The 25,167-nt window shown below is 37.4% G+C and overlaps 1 protein-coding gene across 6 annotated transcripts in view; it reads left to right on the top strand.

The window, feature by feature from the left end:
* RAP1GDS1 (Rap1 GTPase-GDP dissociation stimulator 1) overlaps positions 1 to 25,167 on the top strand; it is a 57,564-nt gene that overhangs the window by 26,187 nt on the left and 6,210 nt on the right. For 2 of the 6 annotated variants that reach the window (XM_018072817.1, XM_018072826.1), the window contains exons 3-10: positions 5,951 to 6,097; positions 13,891 to 14,019; positions 16,415 to 16,540; positions 19,260 to 19,403; positions 19,673 to 19,804; positions 20,207 to 20,341; positions 21,924 to 22,049; positions 22,995 to 23,134. In XM_018072817.1, coding sequence (XP_017928306.1) covers positions 5,951 to 6,097; positions 13,891 to 14,019; positions 16,415 to 16,540; positions 19,260 to 19,403; positions 19,673 to 19,804; positions 20,207 to 20,341; positions 21,924 to 22,049; positions 22,995 to 23,134 — 1,079 coding nt within the window. Of the gene's footprint in view, positions 1 to 5,950; positions 6,098 to 10,700; positions 10,769 to 12,442; positions 12,500 to 13,890; positions 14,020 to 16,414; positions 16,541 to 19,259; positions 19,404 to 19,672; positions 19,805 to 20,206; positions 20,342 to 21,923; positions 22,050 to 22,994; positions 23,135 to 25,167 lie in introns of those variants that run through there. The other 4 variants (XM_018072833.1, XM_018072849.2, XM_018072841.2 and 1 more) reach the window with 4 other exon arrangements.

Below are 25,167 nucleotides of genomic sequence, written 5' to 3'. Positions count from 1 at the left end.
TCTAGGCTTCATGATTTGGGGCAAGTAGCACTGACCCTAAATGCAAGACTTGCCCCAGCTTTTCCTAGATTCCAGGTCCGTTTATTAATTTTCAGTTCTTTAAATAATTTTCTTTCTTCCCAGGGCCTAGTAGGATCCACAGATGTGCTTGACGGTGGATTCTTTTGGCTTTGTTTTGCTTTTTCCTTCTTGGGCTTTTCCTAATCTACTCCAAATCCCCATGGGTCACACACTTTCTGTGACTGCTCCTTTGGCTGCCTTGGTGGAGACCCAGCTCCTTTTAGCTCCTTCAGAGGGTGGAACCACTGTCACACAACACCAGTCTAAGCCTCTTGCCAAGCTCCTTTCAGCAGCGTGACCCTATTCTGCACCAGACTGTGACCATGGCACGCTCACTTCTCACCCTTGTTCTTGGATAGTTTGAAACTAGAAGACAACATTTCACTGCAGGCCTGGGAGTAAGAATTCTAAATTAACTGTGCTGTGCAGGTTTATTCTGTTAATAGCATGAGATGCTATAAATGCCTATTTACCAGTATAGAAAAACTGCCTGCTGTTTTAGTGTATAATTGGATTCCATGATTTATTTCATGCTGTATGAAATAATAAGCATAGGCTGGCTCTGACTTAGGCAGGCTTCAGCTCTGACTTATGCTCTCATAAACCTAGAGTAATTTGTTTGACTGCAATGGAATTACTGTGGAGTTTCATAGAGTTATAAAATCACCTGAAGAGTCTGCTGTAAGTATATTGCACATGAAAAGGAAGGCAAGGGGAACTGCTAAATTCGGTTCTGTGGGCCTTTACCTGAGTTTTGTATATCTAAATAGAACATTCTCATACTAGTTGGCTTCTTTAATTTCAAATAAATTCAGTAGGGGTAATTACCACATTTTAATTACATTCTGAAGTATCCTTGGAATCCAGAACAAGTAATTTACCAATACTCAGACTAGTAGTATTGGATGCCTCATTGTCGATAAAAACATTTCTTCTGCTATATTGAAATCTCAGGTCCAGTAGTAGAATTTGACTGGAAATGAAGTATTGAAGTCTTAAACAGTAAACTCATCACTGTTCTTTTGTCTGAAATCAGAAACATATGATTTTTCTTGTATTTATCTGACATAAGAAGAATATGACAAATAAGCACATTTTACTGAAATTAAATTGTAGAGTAGAATCCGGCTTGCATTTGACTGCTGCCTCAGCATAACATTAGGGAGATTGTGGTCCTGGCACATTTACCTTTCCCTTCAAATGTTCTGCCAAACTCCTGACTCTGTAGACAGAAGAAATCATGAAAGAGGTTAGGGCTTGTTGGCATTGATATCCTGTGGTCCACACATTGAACATACTATGAGGAGTCAACCAAAAACACCCCTACATCTCTATTTGGATACAACATTTAAAATTTGTTTGTTAGAATGAACTAGTTGCATAAGAGGGACAATATGCTGCTGCATGAGCTGTCATTACCCAACAAAATTGCTGGCAACAGTTTTATCCAAAAAGATCAACACTACCTATTTCCAATCCTTGAAGAGACTGTATTAAGAGACAACATTCTACTATAGCATTTCTAGTTTACTGATTACATATTTATTATTTTAGGAATTATTCTAAAGGAATAGCTTATGAGACAGTACCCTCAGTGCTTACCCTTAGGGTTAAGGATAGCTGCCAGCATTTTAAGATAAACTTACTACAGGACTAAGCAATATTTTGGTCAAAAAAAAAATGCAGGATTGTAGCCAAATGCAATAAAGATGTAGTAATTAAAATAAAATGGCAGTATGTCACTTAAATGATGAGCCAATTGCAGAGTAAAAAGAATTTTAAAATAAATACTGTTTTTACCACGTCACCAAAAGTTGCTGTCTTAGCAGCTTGGAATATACAAATCAGGGACCTTGATCATACAAATGATCCTTTCCCTCTCTGAGATGCACCATTTATACTATGCAGCTGTTTACACCAATAAACTTTTGCAGAACATGAATTGGGGAAAGAAGAATTCAGGTTTCCAGTTGCAAGACAAAATCAGAACATTTCAAATTGTATACTTCAAGCCCAAAAGATCATTTTTAAGAAATGCTGTCAAATAGTTTTCTAGCTGATTATTTGAGAAATGGGTGGGGTTTTTTAAGCCTAAATATTTTCCAATATCTGCCTATACTGTGGCACAGCCCTTTTTCCTGATTTAGCTGTATGTCCAGAAATAATAAGCTTTTGGTGAGGACAAAAATCAAAGTATTGGTGCATGTGGTTTAGAAATAACTCACTGGCAGTATATAGCTTATGCTTTACATAATTTTCATTCTTTAAGCTGTCAGTTTAATTATTTTTTCTTGTTTACATTTTATGACTGATTTGTTTTAGGGCTTAGTGAACTACGGACAAAAACTCAAGCGAAAATCATGCAAATACATCTTGGGAAAAGCAAATTGAAATTACTTTTAGTGCTGCATTTTAAAGTTCTAGCAATCATACACAATAAAAAAAGTTTGGTTCTTGACTTGGGCATCCATTGGAGCAGGCATGGCTGAGCTATGGGAAAATTTGACAAGACTGTTCATAGAAGGAATGTGAGCAGTTGCAGTAATTTGATAATCCACATTAAAACCCCTTTTTGCATAAAACTCCTTCCAGCAACTCAGGATAGAGAAAAGAGACTGTACTAATTCTTAGAGACGATTGTATTGAATTGGGCTAAAGAATGTTGTGGAAGTAATAGCTCATTCTGTAATAAATCTTACTGTACATTTTACAGGGAAAAAAAAATCTGGTCTCTTGGGTTGTTGTCATTCTGGCATCTTTAGACAGTGTTACACGTACTTTAAAAAAAAAAGCTATACAACAGCATTGCCCTTTGTGGGCTGTAGTAAAGCATTTTTGAGCAGAAATGTGAATGCTCTCATTAAACTGTTCAATCAGTGTTCTCTTAGGATTAGCAAATGTTTATTTAAAAAGGTCACAGGAAAAAAATTCAACACAGCTTCTGGGAGGCTGGAAGCACGTTAAGTGTGGGAGTTCATAGAGCTGCTGAACTGCAAGGTAATAGTTGGATTGAGAACAAGACACGGCAACATGCTGTGGGCTTGTTTTGACTGTAAATGATTTAGACTTTGATGAGTATTCTTGTGTGCAAGATCTGTTTCTTAGCGACGGAGTAGTGAGAAGTAAGTTGGCAATACCTACACGAAGCATTCTGAGTCAGAAGTAGCTTTTTGCCTGTGGATGCAGCGGGGTGTCATAGCAGTGCTTGCAGTGGGTAGTCAGGACCTTCAGAATGTTCCTCCTACATATGGTACAGGATTCTTTGTGGCCCTGCACTAATGAGCTGAGTTAATCCTCTTGGGCAAAGAAGGCAGCACCAGGACATCCTAATTATAGCCCTAGTCCAGGTCTGTTCTTCACTCAGCTGCTTAGGGCAAAGAAGCAGCCATGCAAGGTGAGCTCTAGCATGGGAAAGAGATAGAGCAACAAACTCAGTTAAGGCATCTCTTTTACAAGTCTGCCAGCCTATGTAGTCCTGTCAAAGTCTGGCACTTACAGCCTGCCACCTTCTTGGGAGGGATCCTGAAGTTCATTTGTGCTTAACTTTTTGAGTATACCATAGAGACAGAGACATTTCTTGGAGTGAGATTTGTTTCTGTTTCTTTCTGCTTTATTTTTGCTGACTCTACAGTGGAAGCTGACTATCTATTTACCTAACAAAAATATTGTGTTGATACAAATTTTGTCATGTATTTGAATTGAGAGACTTAACACCAGTTTTTAATATATAACTTCTTTCACAAACCAGAGAAAATGGAAGTTAAAGGATATATGACTTAGATTTTAATTTGTTTTGAAGTATTGCCACACAATTATTTTCAGTGGAGTTCTGCCAAATTCCATCCAGGTAAGGAACTTGGCTTGTAACCTTTTTTTGTTTTTTTAACCCTTGCTTCCAAACCCTCACCTCACTCTACTTTTACATTATTCTTCACTTACACATTTTACATGTAGTTCTGTATCATGACACAGGAACAAGCTTGAGATATGATCCTTATCTGAAGTTAATCTTTATTATGGTTTTAGTTTGTTGATTTTAATTGCATTGTAGTAATTTGAGGACCACATTCAGCCTTTCTGATCCAGAATCAGTGATTCATTTTCATTTTGCTTACTTGTTTTGACTCACAAAACAGATGAGTCAAATACAAAATCATGTATTTGCATTACTTTTGTAAGAAAAAATACCAGAAGAGGTATACATAAAGCAGAATGCTGTAATATTCCAACCGAATTTGATTTTATTCTCTGCAGATTTGGTAAATGTAAACACCGAATCTGAACACCTAACTATATCATTCCACTATATTTTGATGTAGGGCTTCCTTTCATTTCAGCAGTATGGCTATGTTTGTTATAACATCAAATATGTGAGAGTTTTATTTTGTATTTATCCTTTTTTTTATAGTCTTTCCTTGACACAGAATCTTACATTGAATTTGTTTGAGTGTAAATAGATGACTATCTCCTTTTTCAATATGGAGTATTCACGCTTGCAGCAAAACACAGTCTTCTGATACCCTGATCCTGTCCAAGGTGGAAACAGTCGTGGCAGTGATGTTTTTCTCTGTTGCATGTATCTCAGTTATTCTGCAAAACACTTATCACTTTGGTAATAATCCTAATAGTTAAGATCCACCAAGAATTAATGTCCCAACTCCACTCAGCAAATTATCTGCAGTTCCTATATACAATACTTATAATCCTGGTTTTTATATCTAGTATAAGGGCTATGTATGCCTCATAAATAATATTAACAAGAACTGGAAGATTTAAAAACTTCTTTTTGCAGAGTTCTGGAACATTTTATAGTGGAAGATCATATTATAGATGTGTGCAGCCTTGGTTTTCATGCTTGCAGAATGTTGAAAATTTGGTAGCTTGGCCTCCACGTATGATGGGGGGGAGAGAGGACTGATGGTAGAGTGGTGAATAACAAGGAAAAGAGGAGATTTGCTTTGGGGCTATTAAGAAATTGGGGAGAGGGTTGGTTTTTTTTCTTATTACACAAAAACTTTTGCTTTATTGCTTTTTCCGAACAAGGTTTTGTTTTCATCCAGATTTTCCAGTTGATTCCAACTGTAGCTCACATGGAAATATCTTTTCTTTTGAAAGCCCTGGAATTTAGGTTATTGACTGTTGAGTATTGCTGATTGCCTGCTGGGAAAGAAAGCAGTATTGATGATTAATGTAATAGAAGGCAATTGTTACATCAAATTCTGATTTTTTTATATAGGAAGATTTCCATACAAAGATTATAATGTGTTATTTACAACACTTCAGAACATTGTAGCCTTTTATAGATGTAGAGCAAATCTTTCTTTTAGCCATACAAAAAGAATCTGATAGTGTTATTAAATTTCAGCCATAGAAGTACAAAGAACATGCTGTGTGGCAGAGCGAGTGCATGAACAGAGCTCGTCACTGTGAATTAGTACCTCTGTCTGCTTTGTCCTTTTTGTTCCCCATTTTGTTTTTAAGTAACTCAAGCAATTTATTTTCTGTATTTCAATTTCTCAAGTTGCATAATGGTAAGAGTAATTTACGTGTATATGGACTAGGCTTTGTAAAGTGCCCAGAACCTCCCTCTGGCTAAACTGAATGTATCTTCAGAATTTTATTTATCAGCTCCAGCAGCTCTGCCTCAAACACTGAACTTCTTTACAAAGGTATTAGTGCCAGGTGGTTAATCCCTTTTGTTGTAGGTGTTTTCACTTTCCTAGCTCTGTTGCACTAAAAGCTGGCCCTCAAGCATCTCTCTAGATGAATTTGACAACACTGGAAGAATGGCTTCACTCTGTTTAAAAACTTCATTTTGTATGATTACTGTTATGTTTGGGATTCGACGGCTTTGATTTCATTTTTTTTAATGTAACTCTTTGTTTTACAGATGAGGGCAGGAACGCAGTTGACCATGCAGGTGGTGCACATATTGTAGTAGACCATTTAAGGTCACTGTGCAGTAAAACAGATCCAGCCAGTGAGAAGCTCTTGACTGTCTTTTGTGGCATGCTGATGAACTATAGCAATGAGAATGGTAAACAACACCGAAAATTTGCTTTCTGTCTACCAGGAGAACAACCCCAACAAAAAAAAGATAAAAAGTTGAAGTCATCTGTAGGTTTACATTGTGGATACTAACACTAAGCTGTTCTGAAAAGATGAAGGACCTCAGGTCACATATACAGTTTTCTGTGTCAGTAAAATTATGTTCCCCAAAAATACTAGATATATGCCTGACACAATTCCATATAGGATATTGTATAAAGTTTTAAGATCAACATCTGGAATTTACTTCTTTTAAAAGCACTGCATGAAGATGTATCGTGCACCTTAGGAAAAAAACAGATTACAGAAGTTAATTAGAAGGCTACATTCAGTCTTCTGTTTTTCATTTAGTATCAAATAAGACTAATTTGGTGCAGACATGCAGCGTTGTTAATGATTTGGGGGTATGTATGCCAAACAGTTAATAATTTTTCTCCTTGTGAAATGTAAATAAAACAACATGTTATGTTCTTCTAAGTTAAATGGGGAATCATTTATGGGTATGGTCAACATTGTTCTGTGTCTACAGATTTTTATGTTCTTTATCCCATTAATTGGAGGTGTTTAGGGGCTGGGGCAAAAACCAAGATAGTATCTTAAGTGAGAAACCCTTGACCACTGAGAGTAACAAAATAGCATTCAACATTAATTGTAGAAACTAGTACCTCGTTTGCTTCTGCACACAAGTATGTTAATATGCCGAAGCATATTTATAGTGTTCACACAGTTTCAAGCTTTCAAAATTTGAAGAAATTTGGGATAAGTGAGGAAGGCTAAATAGGGGCTGCTCTCTTGACTTGCAATGACACAGATTGCAAATGTAGTTAGTAATCACTTTGTTCCTTCAGTCATGCCCATTTCATGAATTGCAGTGTTTTATCTTAGGAAGAAATATCTTCTTTATTAGCTACTCACCATTTCCGGAAAGATATAATTTGCTGTAACTTCCTGTTACTCACTTTCCGATCCTGTGTTCCTAAAACTCTTCCATTTTTCAGAATGGTTTTACTGTATACATTTTTAATCTGCTTTATCATCTCTTCTAGCATAATTTCCATGTGTGTTTTCTGTGCCATCTCTGTGGAGATCTCATCTCTTGGTGTTACTCATTCAGCTCCAAATACAACTGTTGTATGTGTCTCATCTCTTTCTCTTGTTCTTTTTTTTTCCTCCTCTTTTCTTTGTATTATCTAAGAATTCTTGTTTCCAGTACTTCTTCCATCTTCTCTAAAGAGTAACTTTCTAGTTCCTTTATTTCATATAGTCTTCAGGAGCTATTTTGCTTGATGTCTGCATGAGTGTCACATTTATTACATTTCATAGTGTTAACTCCATGTTTTCTTTGTTAAAATATTTGGGAAAAAAAGATATTCTCACCTCTAAGCTACTGGAATCCTGTGTATTAATTAAGACTAATGAGCATACAGTATACTTGGTAGCTCAAGACAGACGAGTCCAAAAGCGATGTGTAGAGATACTGTTATCAGTTTTGCTTCAGTGACCAAGCTCCCAGCAGATCTTCCCTAGGAAAACTAATTATGAGATAAATCTCCCAAACAAGCAGCTTCTGAACATCTTAACTGTTATGAACACTGAATAAATGACTCATTCCATCTAGTTAGATAGCTTATTCTGATGCAATCAGTAAAGCAGTTGTGTAGTTCAGTGACAACTAGGAGGATTCACTGGCTGCTCTCCTCTCTGCTAAAGAACATCTTTCATCTCACACGCTGACACAATATTCACAAGAGCTGCTGAAGCCAATGTCAGAAGTGATAAATGCAGGAGTGTTCCCAGCTCTTGGATTTGGGTGCACACCACCACCCTGTTCTGCCGCCACATCAGGGAGGAGTGCTGGGGGCTTACCAAACCTTCCCCCTACCCCACATACTTGGTGGTCTCCATGAGGAAGGGTTCCTTTTGGTGGGAACCCAGCTCGTGTTTGGCCCAGCACCCATGGGTATGCTGTGTAAAATTTGCTCATTGACTTGGGCAACCATTGAACTGAACCCCAAATAATATTAAAAACCCCAAAACAATATTAAAAAAAAAATAAGAAAAAAGGAGAAAAAGGATTTAGAGGACTAAATTTTTAGAAGAAAATTCAGTGACCGTACCTGTAGCATGTGAATGGAGAAATGCATAGTTGACCTGTCTTTCCAATTTTGTTTTAAGAACCACAAGTACAATTGGACCATAGTTATGAATGGATCAAAAATATCACTTGTGGGCCATCATAAATTTTCAGGACAGCAGTCAATGTCAGCCTGAGATAACCACTTAACTTCCATGCATTGCAGCATCAGGTGGATAATATTCTGACTAAATGCAGTTCTTTGCTGACCTGTTAAACATCAAAAGTGAGATTGTCCTGACAGTTAATTGTGGTCACAGATTAGTGAATATCATTTTCAGGATTTACTTACAAAGGTTTGGTCCCAGTTACTTACGAAGAAGATAAACACTGCATTGGTTTTGCTGAAGGATGAGCAGTATGGGATTGCAGCCTAGAATCACGTTCTTTGTAGTTATGGAAACCAATTGGACAAAAATAAAAGGAAAAATATTAGGTAAGGAGGAGGTGTTCCAGTCTTTGAAATAGCACTTCTACCTTCTTTTTTCATGTTTCTGTAATCTTTTCCAGCTTAGCATGCTGTGTTACAAAATCACAGGTGGGGACTTTGAAGATTTCTTTACTGCTCTTAATGACTTGCACTCTTTTAAGTTGCACTAGCTATCTAGACAAGGACCATTACAGCAGAGTTGGCTCTTAGTTGCATCTAATTATCTGTGAACACCCTAATATTTTCCAATTATTAGCATTTTATGAGCAAAGAGTATATGAATTGTTTTATTTGATTCTAAACAGTTTGTCATTCCCAGTCAACCAATTGCCTTTTTCCAATAGCTACTACTTTATTAGTAGTAACTATCAACTACCTCTTTTTTTTTTTAACATGAGGAGACTCATTCTTGAGTACTTTCAGGGATTTATTACGCTGAGTTATGTAAAAAAGGCAACTGAAGAGCATCTACAAATAAGGTTTCCTTTTTCTAAACAGAGCAAATTAATGGAGCATACTTGTATCTCATCCTGATTCTGGACACTCAGCTTGCAGTTGTAACTCCATTTATAACACTGTTATCTAAGCTTTGAAACTAAGATTCCTTTTACAAGGTTCTTGTGTCATCTGCTTGTGTTCAGGAATTACTTTTGCCTACTGTCTCTCAATTCTTTCTTTGCTTCCTTAGTATCTTATTTTATTAGTAACTACAGAGTTAAGAGGACAAACTCAGCTTTGGCATCTCTTGCAGTTCTTTCAAGCTGAAAAGAAAGTGTTGATATTTAATTGCATTGCAGAAATCAGAGGGTTTTTTTCTTATGGAAAACATCCCTTTGCCTTCAGCTCAGGTTATCTTGACCCTCTTGTCATAATCGTATTTTACTACACAAATTCAATCACAAATAGTTCATTCCTGCTTTCCATTATTAGTCTCTGTGTAGCTATGAATCTGCTTAAAAGCAAGCAGCAAAGCAGGCTTGGATAAAGAGGGAAAAACTAATAACTAATCTAATAAAACTAATAATCATATGCAAACACTCTTTTACTTGAGTTAGAAACATGAGTAGTTATTCTGCAGATCTCGTAATCCTGTAAGCCAAGACTATTTGCAAGTTAATGGGATCAGTCTGTAAGGTAACTAATTGTCTCTTGAGATCTCTAAAACAAACCATGAAAGCCTTTTTAAAGAAATACAGAAGTTATGCAAGAACTAGGCCAATTGGCTTATTAGGTAGTCAAATTAGAGATTGGAAGTTAGCTGGATACAGTATGCATGTGTGAAAGTATACATACATTTATATATATGGGCATATAGTAGATAAAAATAATTATGTTTATAGATTCCTTCATCATTTCATTTCATATTAAACTTCAGTCTGTCAAGGTTCTCTTTCCTTCAGTACCTTTGTAAAAGGTGACATCTCGATGTTAAATCATACAACTGCCAAGCCTTTCTTATTCTCACAAAACTCTTAGCAACTGGAATGAATGTTGGGGACTGATGTGCACTGTTGACCATCTGCAGAAGTTATGTAAATACACAAGAAATGGAAGGGAGATTTATGACACCATTATTATGGTCTAAAAGCAATATTTCAATAATGCTTCCTCCTAAGATTTACCTTTGCTAATTTTCATGCTTGCCGTGGTTTTTGTTTCATTTACATCACAGCTAAAGATGTCTAGCATGCTTTCAAGACTTAAATATATTTAAATGCAAAGTAACCTAAAGTATGTAAAAGCAGATAAAAAGTATGTTCCTTATGATAGTGAGATAATCAATACAATCACTTTTATGTTATGTGATGATTTAATATAGCTGTGGGGATTGCAAGCAGGTTTCTCTAGGGTATGAAATCATGCCACCAATTTGTACAAATTCCTTCAGCATTATAATCACAGTTGCTTATGGGACACAAATGATGAGTTGTTTTCTGGAATTCTTTTCAAAATCATGAACTAGCCTAAATCAGAGTTTTAAACAAAAATGCCCCCGATAAAGTTCTCCATTTGGGATATTCTCCCCAGATCTTACTCTTTTGGAGTTTCCATGTGTGTCACCGAAGGACATGGAGCCATTGAAATTCAAGTTTTAGGTAGGTAATTCTTTGTGCTGGCGCATGTATTGATTGCCTTTTATATACCTGTATATGCATCTGTACAGCATCACTGTCAGTGCTTTTCACCCCAAAAGAACACAGAGGCATTTTACTAGTGCAACATGTGATAGCAGTGTAAAATGTGGCTTTGAGTCATAAATTCAGAAGAGGCATTCAGTTTTTCATGCTTCCTGCTCACTGTGCATAAAGTTCTGCTTAGGAAGCTGTTTCATCCTGAGACACGATGTTGCCTGGCTTCATGGCTTGCTTTAGTCCTGTGTCAGGCAACTGCTTGTAGGATGGATGCATGTGTCCCCTGAATTTGTCTCTTGCTCTAGTAGGGCATTAACACTTCCTGCAGTGAAAGGCCAAGATACGCAGTTAATCCAAGTTACCCAGTCCGAGGTCTTTCCTCGGACAGATACAGAACTGCTGGCAGTCTTTTCAGCTAAGACTGAACCACTTAGATGCTTTTAATTTCTCTGAACTAAAAAGTGCTGTAGGTCTCAATACCACTGAGATGCCTAATGCTTTTCTCTTGAACTGCTTAATAGACTTTGCTAGAGAAAGAACCTCCTATTGGTGGTAATGACAGATGTAAATGTCAAGTCCAGAATTTGTATGGCAAGCCCAAGCTTAAGTATAAACATTGCAAATAGCTGCTGGCAGCCTTTTATTTTCAAAGATCTCACCTCCTATGCAGCTTTGTGACTCATGGGGTTGTCCTGTCTTCATCAAAAGAGAAAATTTATCCTTTCGCTTACTGCTGTTAAGGCAATGGTTACCCTACTGACAATTCTTGTAATGCCATTCTTACCACTGGAGACAATTCCTGTACTCAGGTGTCATCCTTCTACTCCAGGGAAATGAGACTGGTATGAAGTCTGGTATAATACCTGACTTTTGACCCAGTACAATTGTCCTTTCTTAGTATATGGGGGTTTTTTCCTTTTTTTCTTACTTGGAAATTCTAGAGGCCCTTTAGTCAGTGCACTCCATGCTCTCTTGACCAACAATATATCTTTCTGTTTGGCTCTAAAGATTCCTATTTCCTTTCAAAGATGGATGTGGTTTCCCTTTTTCCACTCATCTTCTCCTCCATGCTTTTTATATATTTTGTATTAAGAGAGTGACAGCAGATTAGAAAAACCCTCCTCAAAATTGAGAGTTTATGCTTCTGATGTCAGAATGAAGTCCATAGAGATTGTCTCTTTGTCCATTACAGTTGGATAAAGTGGTTTTTAGAGTGACTAAAGGTATAGTCTAGTAACAAAGCAATTTCTTTCCACATAATGTTCTATGGCATTTGTGGTTTGTGTCTTTGTTCTCCCACTCTCCATGACTACCAGTTTTCCTTCAGAATTTTTAAGTGTCTGCAGGGGACAATCACAAAACAAGGACAAAAACAGATTATTTACCAGTAACTTGAGTTCTCCTACACAATAATTTTCTCCACAGAACCATCTCCCCCTGCTCCAATTTTCCTATTCAGAGACAGATTTTTACAGTCAGTTTGGATTGAAGTAGGAGGGTGTAGTAGTGACTCACACATCTGCCAGAGGTAAAATGGCATTCAATGCATGCGCTAGTACAATTTGTACTTACCTGAAATTTGACAACTTCAACAGCTCTTTGGTGTCTGACATGGCGTTCTCATAAATTTCACTAAAGATCATGAATCTGTGGAAGAGATAATCCCTCTCCCCAAAAAAGGAAATTCAGTTACTGGTAAGTAATACAGTTTTATTAAAGATGTCAAGCCATAAGGATTCCTGCTCATCCCCACTAACCTGTAATAACCAAGGCTTTTACTTACTTAGTGTACCAAATTGATAATTATTATGAAAGTCTTTTATGCTTAATAAAAATGAGCTAAATATTCTGGAATATTTTCATATTTTTTATTATATGAAAATTTCAAACACATTTGGCAGAATTTTGAGGGCAAAGAGCTTTTTGAGAGCATGAGATGGTACTAAATTTGCTAAACTTAAGATGTAATATGTTTTTATCTCCCTGTAAAAATCTGCAATTTTTTATGGCTCTGATCCCACAGATATAAAACCTCCAACTGATTTCAGTTGCCTAGAATGAATTCCTTAAAAAGGAAAACAACAAAAAAAACCCCAAACGCAAAAAAAACCCCAGAATTCTCCTGTAGGGCTTGACCCAAAGCTAAATGAAGTAATGCAGTTCTCTTGACTTCACTGGGCTTTGGATCCTTGTCTTTTGGGTCTGTAACATTTAAACATAGTCAAAGTGCTTGGAAACAAAGGAAAAAAGATGCTTAGGAAAATTACTAAACAACATCTGGTGTGTTTATTTAAGTCTGCTTCATTCTATTCAACTGTAAAACAATGTTTTTCTTCTTTGCTATGTTATAGGTAAAATGTGTAAGAGAAAATATCGTTATAAATAATCTTTCAAAACAATCATGTTTCTGCCTAACCATCAAAGCATCTTTCTATTTGCAGACATCTAGGAGCAATAACTTTCTTACTTGTAAATACTATAAACCTTCATCCTATGCAAGAAATTATCAGAATGGCTTCTAAGGACTTTTCTTAAACCTTCCATTTTTTGTCTTTATTAAACTTTCTTTTTTCTCAAGCTCCTCATAATCTACATTGTGACTTCCTGTGTTTATAAAACTTTTCGTGTTTATTTCAGTGCCAGTTTATATTCATCCTAATTTTAATTTTCCGGTTTTGCTCTTTAGTAATAAAAGAGTATGTAGAAAAAGCTCTCAGATAATAACTATTTCACTGAGCCAGTTTAGGTTGATTTCAGCCGGCTCGTCTCAGTGAGCCCAGAATCAAACCCGACATGTATTAAGAACCTGATAACCACAAAATTGTCAGTAGCTGCATAACTCATTATACCCTATGACCATATCAGGAAGGAATATTTCTGGGAATACATTCCATTGCCAGGGACAAGGAGAATTATGAGTCCATATCTCTCAACTCTGGACCTGATAGTGTAGCAGAGTAGAGGAGACAGACATTTAAATGCTGCTTAGCCTAGAAGTTGCTTTGTGTGCAAAATGCTTTTTTGGTTAAAGGAATGGTACTACGAACAGAAATGCTAACTCACTGTTGTACTCTCTTTTTATGTAGATACGTTGCAGTCACAGCTTATCAATATGGGTGTTATTCCTACGTTAGTGAAATTGTTGGGTATTCATTGCCAAAATGCAGCTCTGACAGAAATGTGCCTTGTTGCATTTGGCAATTTAGCAGAACTCGGTAAGTCCATGATATTAATCTCAAATTCACATTCAGTTAAGTCTTAGTTAAAGACTAACAAAAGCTTTGCACTGATGCTTGTTCCATTCCTTTTGGTACATTCTATAATAATAGACAAGCAGTTTCTGCCTATTTTCCATAGAATCTATAATTGTCTTTTTTTTTGCCTTCAGTAATTGAAATTTATTTGGGTGCTTAATACAATCTTATGTTTTATGTTAATGTTCTTCAGTGCAACACGTTTTAAATCATCCAAACAGTATTTCCATAGCACTGCTACTTACTGTGAATTGTTTATTAATAATATAAATATTGTATCCTGGTGTAGGTCTACAAAGTTTTATCAGGATTAACTTTGACTCATGAAAATATCTGAATGAAACTGAGACAGGCACAGTTCATTAATCTGCCTATACAATATTTTTTTAGGTGAAGAGTTTTAACATGTTCTAGTCTAAATGCTTGCATGTATAAGTCATGAATAGATGTTATCTTTAGCAATTTTAGTTACAACCTCATTTAAATTGAAGTTTGTAGCCCTGCTTTGATCCAATGTCTTTGCAACTGGATTAGTTTTCATTGGAATTCAATCAAGTGTAAATCAACAGGTTGTTACAGCCTATGTTTTATTATCACTTGTGTTTTACATTGCTGTTCTTTTGCTAACCTATTCAATGAAATTTTAGTCTTATGAGTTTTTTTGCACTGCAGTAGAATAATACAGCAGTTATGATATCATCCTGTTTTTCTGAGAACATTCAGCAGTTCAAAACATGAAAAATATATCTCTGAGTTTGGTTTGTAGTGTTTGGTGGCCTGAGTTCATAGATTCCAAGGCCAGAAAGAACATCATATCTAGCGGTCTGATCGTACACATGATACCTTCACTTACAGTAGACAACTCCTCTTAACAACTCAACAACAGAAAGAGCCATCAAAGTAGCACTAAAGAAGTTAATAGATGACAGGTCTTCAAGATGGGCACTGTATACTGTGTCTGCACAACAGAAAGTATAATAAGAGTCATACTCTGAAAATTCTAGTGCTTAGATGCAACTAAAACCATAAGGGTATTAAATACAAGAAATGGTAGCCTCATGGAGAACTGCATCGCCTTTCCCTCTTTGGAAAGATCCAGCTCTGTCCTGTTGAGGAACAAGAACCATGGGAAAGAAGCTTAACAGTAGCTGCTTCCTTTCCTGTTATATGATGAAAAGGTCCTCATTCTTTAAGATTGGCACAAAATTGATTTAGTTTGTAATACTTTATTCTCCCTTAAGCAATAGTTTAGTCAATCACATTGAAACTGTATTATTTTATTTTTGCCTTGTAACTTCAGGGAATTTTTTGGTGGAGTTACCATTTTGCATCACTTAAGAGACAACTGCATTGCACAGATCCCTTGGAAAGCATTATATGACTCTTATTCTCTACCAAAGCAGGGCACAAACCAATAAAGAGAGTGATGAATCTCCTTTTAAAAATACTGGAAAAATCGAAAATCCACTTAGAATATGCTGTGCAACTGTGCAGAGTGAGAGAAAACAATAATGGAATATGCACAAAAGAGTCTAGGTCTTCAGTTCATGCTTTTCCCAAGTCCTTGGGGTCAGTTCTAGATTAAAATAATCTCTAACCATCCATCAGAGCAATAGCAAAGGTGCTGGAAGATTTTCTGACTACAGATGGCCCTCAGGAGGTGGCAACTGGAGAATGCAGAACACCAGCCCTACCACCTGCATCCCTTGTAATACTGCCAGGGAGGAGGAATATGATACGGGCAGTGGAATAAGAGATGCTTTTGTTGAATGTACATTTGAAGATCTGCTGGCTAATCTGCTGGTAGGAAGCCCACCCATCTCTAAAAGCTGCTTTATGCTCTCTGAGCAGGGTGAGATGGCCCAGCAACAGCCACACACAGATTTCAAAAGAAATGTCAACATCGTGAAACCATGTAAATATTAAAGCATTGAGTGCAAATCTTCATCTTTCCCATAGAAAGTGTGGTATATAACCTGCTCTTCTTCCTGTTAAGATGAGGGAAATCAAAGACTTAATATATGTTTTTGTACTGTTACTGTTTCTATAGCTACCTTTACATTTTGTTGGGCAAAACCAGCCCCAACAGCCTTGATCGTATATTTATATAGTTTTTACAGCCTTAATCATAATAAATTCAGGTCAGCACATTTATCTGAAAGTGTGAGACATGTATCTTTTCATTTTGTGACAAGCACAAGTCTATTGTTCTTGTCTGTCAAGAGCACTCTTAGTCATCTTACTGTGAATAAACATCTTACCAGTGAATAAACCTGGTAACAAAGAGAAAAGAAATAGTCCTACCTTTTGATGTGGTTTGTTTACTTCATACTGAATTTTTCCTTTTGCTTCACAGAGTCAAGTAAGGAGCAGTTTGCCTACACAAACATTGCTGAGGAGCTTGTGAAACTGTTCAAGAAGCAAATAGAGCATGATAAAAAAGAGATGATTTTTGAAGTTTTGGCTCCCCTGGCAGAAAATGGTGAGAATTTTTTCTTGCACTATATTTTACTCATTCCCTTATGTGTATTTTGGTATATTGGTGTCTCTTTCAGGGACTAAATGCAGAGTAACTGGCTGCTTTGTTCAGAAGCCACTATGACTGACCCTTGTGATGGTAGTTTCATGCACGGCGAATAGGTCTTCATTTTTTTGTCGAGCGTATGACAGGAGCCAACAAATTGTTGATGCTAATTCCATCTATGATTCACTCTGCGATTATGTTATATTTTATTTCCCTGTGCCCTCAGTGGGAATATCAAAAACTGCTTTTTAGAGGGCTTTACAACATTTGTCTGCAAAAGCTGGCTCAAGCATGCATAGACCATTGCAGCACCAGGACATCATTTCCTGGAATCGCAGAGCCACTAGCAGTTCCATTTCCTACGGACATTATTTTTGCTAGGGACGTGTTAATTGCAGAGCTAAGAGATGGACACTCCATTTAATGTTTGTTAAGAGATCATAGGAATTTAATTTGGGTGTTTGGTGGCATATACTGTGGTAGCCCCAGGTGGCCCCAGGGAGTTTCATTCACTGCTCAAGCCAGAGCAGGAAGTGACGTACACCTGATGACCCCTCTGGGATGTTCCTCCCGAAGGAACAAAGGGTCGTACAAAGGTAGTTTGTACAATCTGTCATCTGCCCTTAGTGGAAATGGAGCTGGACTGCAGTGGGAGACAGTTCTAAGTATGGAAGACATCACCGTATTTGATGGCTTTATAACTTTGTTTTAACCATTTCAGCATTAAAGCTTGTTTAAGTTGAATAAATTATTAGATAGAATTGCAAACTCTAAAGATTTAGGTTTCATTCTACCCTGTGTACATACACACTCTCTGTGTGTCTGTCTTACATTGTATAAATTAAGATAAGCTTTAATTTAAAAAGTTATTTTGACTTTTAAGTGGTATGGGAAATAAATTCCTTTTTTCAGTTCTAAAGCTGCACATTTTTTCCAAAATATATTAATTTATTATATAATAACTAGCAAGTTGCTCTGAGTTATTCCATTCTCAGGGACTGACGTGGAATAGGGTTGAATGTTTTGTGTATTTGACGTATTTCAGTTTAAATGCCTAATTTTTCTTAGACTATGTTTTTTAGTTCCAGGTAGATTTGAGAAGTTCACTGCTGCTGACCGTAACTCAGGTGCTTGCATGTACGAGGTAGTCAGCTGAACATTTCCACTGTGAATTCAAGGCATACTTCAATGAGTTCACTGTGCTGGTACTATTTAGGTGCTTTTGATTGCAGACAATTAGCAATAGGTCAGAAGGAAAAAACATCTAAATTAAGTATTTGCAGAGTCTAGATTTTGGTGCTTGGGGTGTTTTAAGCTTGTTTCTTATTTAGTTGTTGATTAAGCACATTGGTGTAGCAATTTCAGTTTCAAATCCCAAGACATCTGCAACCCGATATTCTGGAACTAAGGGAATTCTCTATTTTTTAAAGCACCTCAGTGCAAAAGTGCCTATCTTAAAAAAATCCCAACGGGATATTTTACATTCCCTAACAAAGTTCATGAGAAGGTCAGTTGCTCTTAGAGGAACAATGAATTTCACTCAGGCCAGAAGCCTACTGACACCAGGAAACTGAGAGTCAGACACATCCTTCACTGGAGGTAGAATACACTTCCTCTCCCATCTGTGGCTTGTAAACTATAAGAAAAAATATTTTCAGAGCTTTGGCCTTTACAAGTATTTTAACTTGGGTTAAACAGCTTATTGTTAAAACACCATTTCATGTGGAAAGGTGAGAGAAATCTATTTCTTTGCACACTTCTGCAGAGCTTTGTGACTGTGTTTTCCAAAACCAGCATTCGAAAACTACCAGAATCACTTTCATGTGTGAAAAGACTTAATAACAGCATCAGACGACCTGCCATCCCATCTTAACAGAAAGGGAGTTTAGGCATGTGAGGAGATTCCCAGCTCCAAGTTCACAGGGAAGTATCTGTTAAAGATTTTGTTGTTGTGGAAACAGGAGATAAAACACTGTTCCCAGGTTCTATGTCACCACCTGAAAAACTTATTTATTGCCTTCTTGAGCCTTGTTTCTAGTAATAACTAAGAAATGTGTTTGCCTCATCAATTTCCAGTTTTTCTTGAATAACAACAAACTTCCCTCCAGACCCAGCCTTTTGGATTTGGCCTTACTGTACTCCTGCTGCAGCCCTTTCAATGAATGGCAAAAATATTGTCTCAACTAAAAGAAATTGCTTGGTCTAAGATTTCATCAAAAAGTTCTGTATTTTATACTTATTTGTGTCAGTGAAGTCACAAATGTACACATTCTGTACATGAAACAGAATAAGAAACCCTAAGTTTGTTCTGCAGCATAGTCCGAAGTCTGTGGAAAGCATGAACACAGCACAGTCCTTATAAGTCTGCTGTGTCATGACTGAGATGCCAGAAGTTTGCTGTAGAGAAATATCCTCATTTTTGAGAAGTGAAGGACTCCATAGAGCTTCAGTGTATGGTTGTGCTCTAAAGGCCATCCAAGGAGCGCCTGCTAGAGGAGTAATAACAGAAGTTGGCCCTAAGAATTTCAAATAAAGGAGTTGCAGGTTTATGTACACAAGCCATCAGTGAAACCAGTGACTTCTTCACTACTTCTTCTCACAGTCTGTCCTGCGTGTGTGTGCGATAGGTGTATTTAAAATCCTGATTCTGACTCCCATTATCCATGCTATTCTTCAGATGTCATTAAACTGCAGCTGGTTGAAGCAGGCTTGGTGGAGTGCTTACTTGAGATCGTCCAGAAGACTGTGGACAGTGACAAAGAGGATGATATTGCAGAGCTGAAAACAGCTTCTGATCTTATGGTTCTGTTATTGCTTGGAGGTAAGTATGGGCTGTCACTGTCTTCTGCAAAGCAACAGCAGATATTTGTAATGCTGTTTGGCTGCCGAATTTCACTATTCATTAATTTTCTAAATAACTTAGAGGACCTGCTACCCACCAGCAAACATTTAACAGGTCAGATTTTGTCCTGAGCCCACTGCAGGACTGTATTAATTGTAGTGCAACCAGCATAGCTTCACAAATATAAAGAGAAGTTTCCCTAACAAACACTTTTTTGGCTTGTTGACTGTCTGTGCTTTTTACCCCAGATGAATCCATGCAGAAGTTATTTGAAGGAGGAAAAGGCAGTGTGTTCCAAAGAGTGCTTTCATGGATTCCTTCCAATAGTCATCAGCTACAGCTTGCAGGAGCACTGGCTATTGCAAATTTTGCCAGAAATGGTAAGAACATGCCATAATAGCTTATGTAAATTTATGTGTGCCCTTCTATCATGCTCTATCTGTACAGCTACAAACAAAACCTGTGTCACAGTAAAGCTGGTGTTTATACAGCAACATCAGTAGTTTTATACTTTACAATCCTGAAAAGCATTAAACCTACTTTAAAAATACTGTTTCGCATTTTTAGAGGGGTATAGGGGATTTCTGCTTTCTTCAGTGTTTCTTCGATCACTCTTCTAAGTTTGTCACGAGCACTGCAGCTCCCATTGATGATGGTGGTCAAATTCTAAACGATGAAATCTAGAAAGGAGGAAGGAAATAACCCTTCCATTCGTTAGACATTATCGTAAAAATCTTAGTAATGATCTTCCATTCACAAGTGACTTGTCTCATCTCGCACAGACGGAAACTGCATCCATATGGTGGATAATGGCATAGTTCAAAAGCTGATGGATCTGCTAGACAGACATGTGGAGGATGGAAATGTAACTGTGCAGCATGCTGCACTGAGCGCGCTCAGAAACCTGGCTATTCCTGGTAAGCCTCTCTTTGCGTTGCTAACTACCCAAAGGTGACATTCTGCTCTCCCACTGCACCCCCCAGGGAATGAGGGTGGGAGAACTGACTGACAGTCCTAGAGGGAGATCACACTGCTGCTTTTCATTCTGCCCATCATTGCTTTTGTGTCTGTTGCACAGCAGTTGTGACAAGCAGTTCAAAATCCAACACAGGCCTAGTGACCGTCCTTTGCCCCTCTGATCCCACAGTATCTCCCACCAACAAAAGAGCAGCTTTGTAAAAGGCAAGGAGGTGAGGAGGCCTTGGATGTGATTTCTCAAACCTTTTTGCCCAGAGCACTGCATTATGAGTTTTTTTGGTTGCTTCCTTTGGGATCTCTCTCACAGCTGAGGATCCCCACCAGAGAACAGTGCCCACTTTGTTGAAACAATGCACCTTACTGTAACTTCCTGAGACTTTGAACATTGCCAAATTAGATTTGGAGGTAGACTGTTAGAATAGCCAGCCTATTGCAATTAGTTACTGTTTGTAGGCAGTGAGTTGAATGCCAATTTTGTCATTTTTAATAACTTAATTTTTATGAGTTTTGATTACCCAAGCATAAAAGGTAGAGCACATGGACATAAAAAACAAAGCAAATCTGTAATACTTGTGGTATGCTTTCTTGTGCCAAACCAAAAATAAGTCTTTTATCCATTTAACCTTATTTTACTATTTTCAGTTTTGACAAATCATAACTTTTTAGAAATGATCATGCATACATAACTAAACCCACTCTGCTTTAGTGGTATGCAGTTTGCTTACCTTTCTCAGGTGAGTCATTCTTCTCGCTTCCATCAGTCAGCTTCCCTATAGCCTGTGCTCAAGGGTGTCTGCCAGAGACCTAAATAAGCTTCCCTGAACATTGTTAAAGAAAAATGAGCAAGTAATGACTGACCTCAGTGATAAGCTGCTTGTTAAAACACTATTTTGAGTATCAAATAAGTGCTTTTTTCTAAGTACACTGTTGGGCAGGATTTGCACCTTAAATACATTTCAGAGAGCTCTGCGAAAGCGGAGAGCATAGACTAGCGGAGGGCATAAAAGAGAGGTTGAGGGAGGGTAGGGGGCAATAAAAGGACTACAGACTCCAGACATGTCAGGCCAGTGTTGTTCTTATAAAGTAATGGAACTGGGTAAGAGGTTATTCTGCTAATTAGATGCTTTAGTTTCTTTGCCTGAGGAATAGAATTGTTGGGACTCAGGGAAGTTACCTCATAATTTGGGGTGCAGGTATTAGCCTGGGCTTCTACCTGATGCATTTTGTGGAAGATGCCATTCCTAGACCAAGTGGAGAAGTCTAGCCCAAGTTTGTGTTCAGGCTGAACACTGAAAATTAGATGTGCATGCTAGGAAAAAGCACTTAATTTCACAGCTGTGCCTTAGGAGCCGTGACATTTTTCCATAATGCGGTAGCACCAGCGCACACTCATGTTCCTGAAGTCTGTGCTCACAACCTATTTTTCAAACCACATCTGAAGATTTGCTTCAAGACCATCTTGGAAATAAATTATCTTCCAGAAACGTTCTTGAGATCAATCCCTGTTCTTTATTCATGCAGTTGTAAATAAGGCTAAGATGCTATCAGCTGGCGTTGCAGAAGCTGTATTGAAATTTCTCAGATCGGAGATGCCCCCTGTTCAGTTCAAGCTGCTGGGAACATTAAGAATGTTAATAGATGCACAAGGTAAAAATAAACTGTTCTCTGTGTTAAGTGATTCTCTTTGGTTCAGTCTGTGACATGCTGCCAAGATTCTTAAAAGAGAGAAGCAGGGAATTTTTTTAAATTTTATTCCTGAAGTCTTGGAATAAATCTAATGCATATGCAAAGGGAGAGGAATGTGGGTTGATTTTTTCTTTCAGAACTCCTAAGCTGACTACTAAGGACCCTCCAAATAAGTGTCAAATACTTATTTACTTTTGAATTTCTTTACACTGTCACATCACAAGTATGTATTGAGGCGTGAGTGCTTGAAGCAACCACTCCTGTTTTGCTGTTCACTTACTGCATTTCCTGGCTGTACCTCACTGTTTGGAACAGGCTAATACTCTATTAATTAATAGACTGTAATTTCAAAAAGAACAAGCATCTTTGAGTCAACAGCTCATTCCAGGATGAGGATTTATAAAATCAGAAGTCTGCTAAAAAACACAAGTAGTTAATGAGGTAAATTAGCTGCATATGTATTTTTGACCCAGTCCTGCAGAGTTTTTCAAAAGATCCGTTATAGTTCTAGTAAAGCTATTAGATGTGAAACAGAAATTCATTGAAGAAATTTACATGACTTAGTCTATCAAACCTAATCTAACTGACAACAGAGCTCCCTTGTGGCAGCGGTCCCTCCTGGTTTTAAATTTTTGAGCTAGCTCACAGCTAACCTGGGGGTCTGACATCACCTGTATTTTCCCTGCTCTTAATCAATGCATAAGCTTCATTAACTGGGCTGATAAGGTGTTTCCATTTTGACTGGCTTTACTTGCTTCAATGCAGCCTAGACTTCTGCTGTTGTAGTGCAAGCTAGTGAAGTTCTACTAACGCCTTCTAGTTAGTAACTTTCAGCTTGTTTTTCTAGCACTTGCTTAAAAAAAGTGACAACTTTTTTGTTGTGTTGTTGGCTCCGGCATCGTGTAGCAGAAGCAGCTGAACAGCTGGGCAAAAATGTAAAACTGGTGGAACGATTGGTGGAGTGGTGTGAAGCCAAGGATCATGCAGGTGTGATGGGAGAGTCCAACAGACTACTTTCTGCACTTATACGACACAGCAAATCAAAAGTAAGTTAGTGGTGAAAAAGTGTAACTCTTAGTGTAACAACTAAGAGTTACTCTGCACTTGCTGTCGGTAGCCGACCCTTCAGCACGCAATCCTTCTAGAGAGCCAGGTTGGGTATTCATGTGTTACGTCTCCCCTGCCCAAGTCTTGACTCATTTTTGTTTTTAATGTATCCTGCAGCAGTTCAGCATGCCATATTTTCCATGTTTTAGTGATGCTATATGTGAAGAATCATTGAGCTCAGTTGTTATGAACTTGCTATATATATTTATATAAAAATGAGATCCAGAAACAGTCTGTCCCCCTGCTTTTCATATAGCATATTTCAGAGTTACAAGATTCTGACGGATCATTAGAAATCATAATTTATCCCAAATTCTAACAAAAGCTAGCTTGCACGTGGCTAAAGGTATGATGTTAAGAGAAACTCATTTGTCTATCTCGTCACCTTCAATACCTTTCAATCGAATACCTTTACCTAAACAGTCCAAGCCTGCTGTCCTTGTAGGAGAGTATTAGGCAGAACATAGCCTTAGAAGGGACAAATGCATCTCCTCTGGAGACAAGCTATTTCAGGCTCAGACTTCCTTCAGCGTGTTCACTGATATGAACACAGGCTGCATTACTGAGCTTAAATAGCAAGTGTGATTTGGAGAACTCAGACTGTAACAGTGACCTCTTCATTCATGCATGGCATTTACAAAGTCAAAAACATAGTGTGGGCCTGATCTATACTGAGCCTCTCCAAGAACAAGTCAACAGGCCTTATAGAGATTTAAATCTTTCCTGGTTTCTAATATTACCTCTCTCTAATACCCATTCTCCATTTTATGTTCAGCCTCTCAAACTGATCAGGTTTCATTTCTCTGAGTTCTCATTTTTTCTACACCCACCCCACACAATCCCCAGCATGCGTGGAATGGCAAATGCCACCACATATGCAAGATTTTATCAATATTCTCTACAGGAAAACAGAATTCAGTTCTAAATATGGAGACACTACTGATAGCATGAAGTAGATATTAATGCAGAAGTTAACAGAATTGTCACAGGTGAATTTTTGTGTGGTTTATGTACTCATAGACGAAACTTGACTGGAAGAAGAAAACAGCTGAGGGGGTGGGTTTTTTTAAGCTTTTGCTGCCCTCTAGGTTTGAATATGAGTACAACTGTATGGTTCTTTACAGCATATCAGATTTTAATTTGGCTTTTAACTTTAAAGGATTTGGAGTAATATTTACAAAGGCAACAGTAGTTTAGTTTTAGTCATTCTAAAAAAATGGAGTAGATACTTTTGATTTTAGCCACACTAGCACCAAGCCATAAAAAATTTTGATGTCAATGATGCTGACTGATTCTTAAGGCTTATACAGCCAAAATTCCACACCAATTCAAATAGGTCTTAGCAGTTTCTAGATTGTCTCAAAACTACTTTGGAGTTCCACCAGAAAATCACAAATAATAAAACACATCATTGCAAATACACTCTATAAATAATATATATATAATTACTTTATATATATATATAAAAATACTTAAATGCTTGCATACATTATGTCATTTAGGGGAAAAAAGGGTTTTAAATGTGTTACTCTTGAGTTATTAGGCTGCAATTTTTGGGACATAAAATGGTGAAAACATTAGGTGCAAAATCAATTTTAAAATTATAACCGACAAGTACCTGCAGAGACTAGAAATCTTTATTCATGCTTGTCACATAAGTAAGTTGGATCAAATTTTGGACTTGAAAACAGAATCTCAGCTGTGTATTTTTGAACTGATTTAGGGGATATGTAACCCAGTCAACGTTTTAATTTCTTATGTACTGGGCTCCAGTATTGGCCAACAATTCATTTTAATGGTTGGCATTAGAACAGAAACCAACACATTGGTATCCCATACCTACCTTTTCCTTTCCTTTGTATTTGAAGGAAAATTCCACAATATTTAAGACACTGCTGCTCATTTTCCTGCCTATGTCTAAATATATTTTTTAAAGTACACCATTTCTGTTACATAGTAAGGTGTAATAGTT

The sequence above is a fragment of the Manacus vitellinus genome, unplaced genomic scaffold (genome assembly GCF_001715985.3).
Source record: "Manacus vitellinus isolate BGI_N305 unplaced genomic scaffold, ASM171598v3 scaffold_0_pilon, whole genome shotgun sequence".
Classification (NCBI taxonomy): domain Eukaryota; kingdom Metazoa; phylum Chordata; class Aves; order Passeriformes; family Pipridae; genus Manacus; species Manacus vitellinus.
Note: the sequence above shows the minus strand (reverse complement) of the source record. Positions and strands in the feature narration are given on the sequence as shown.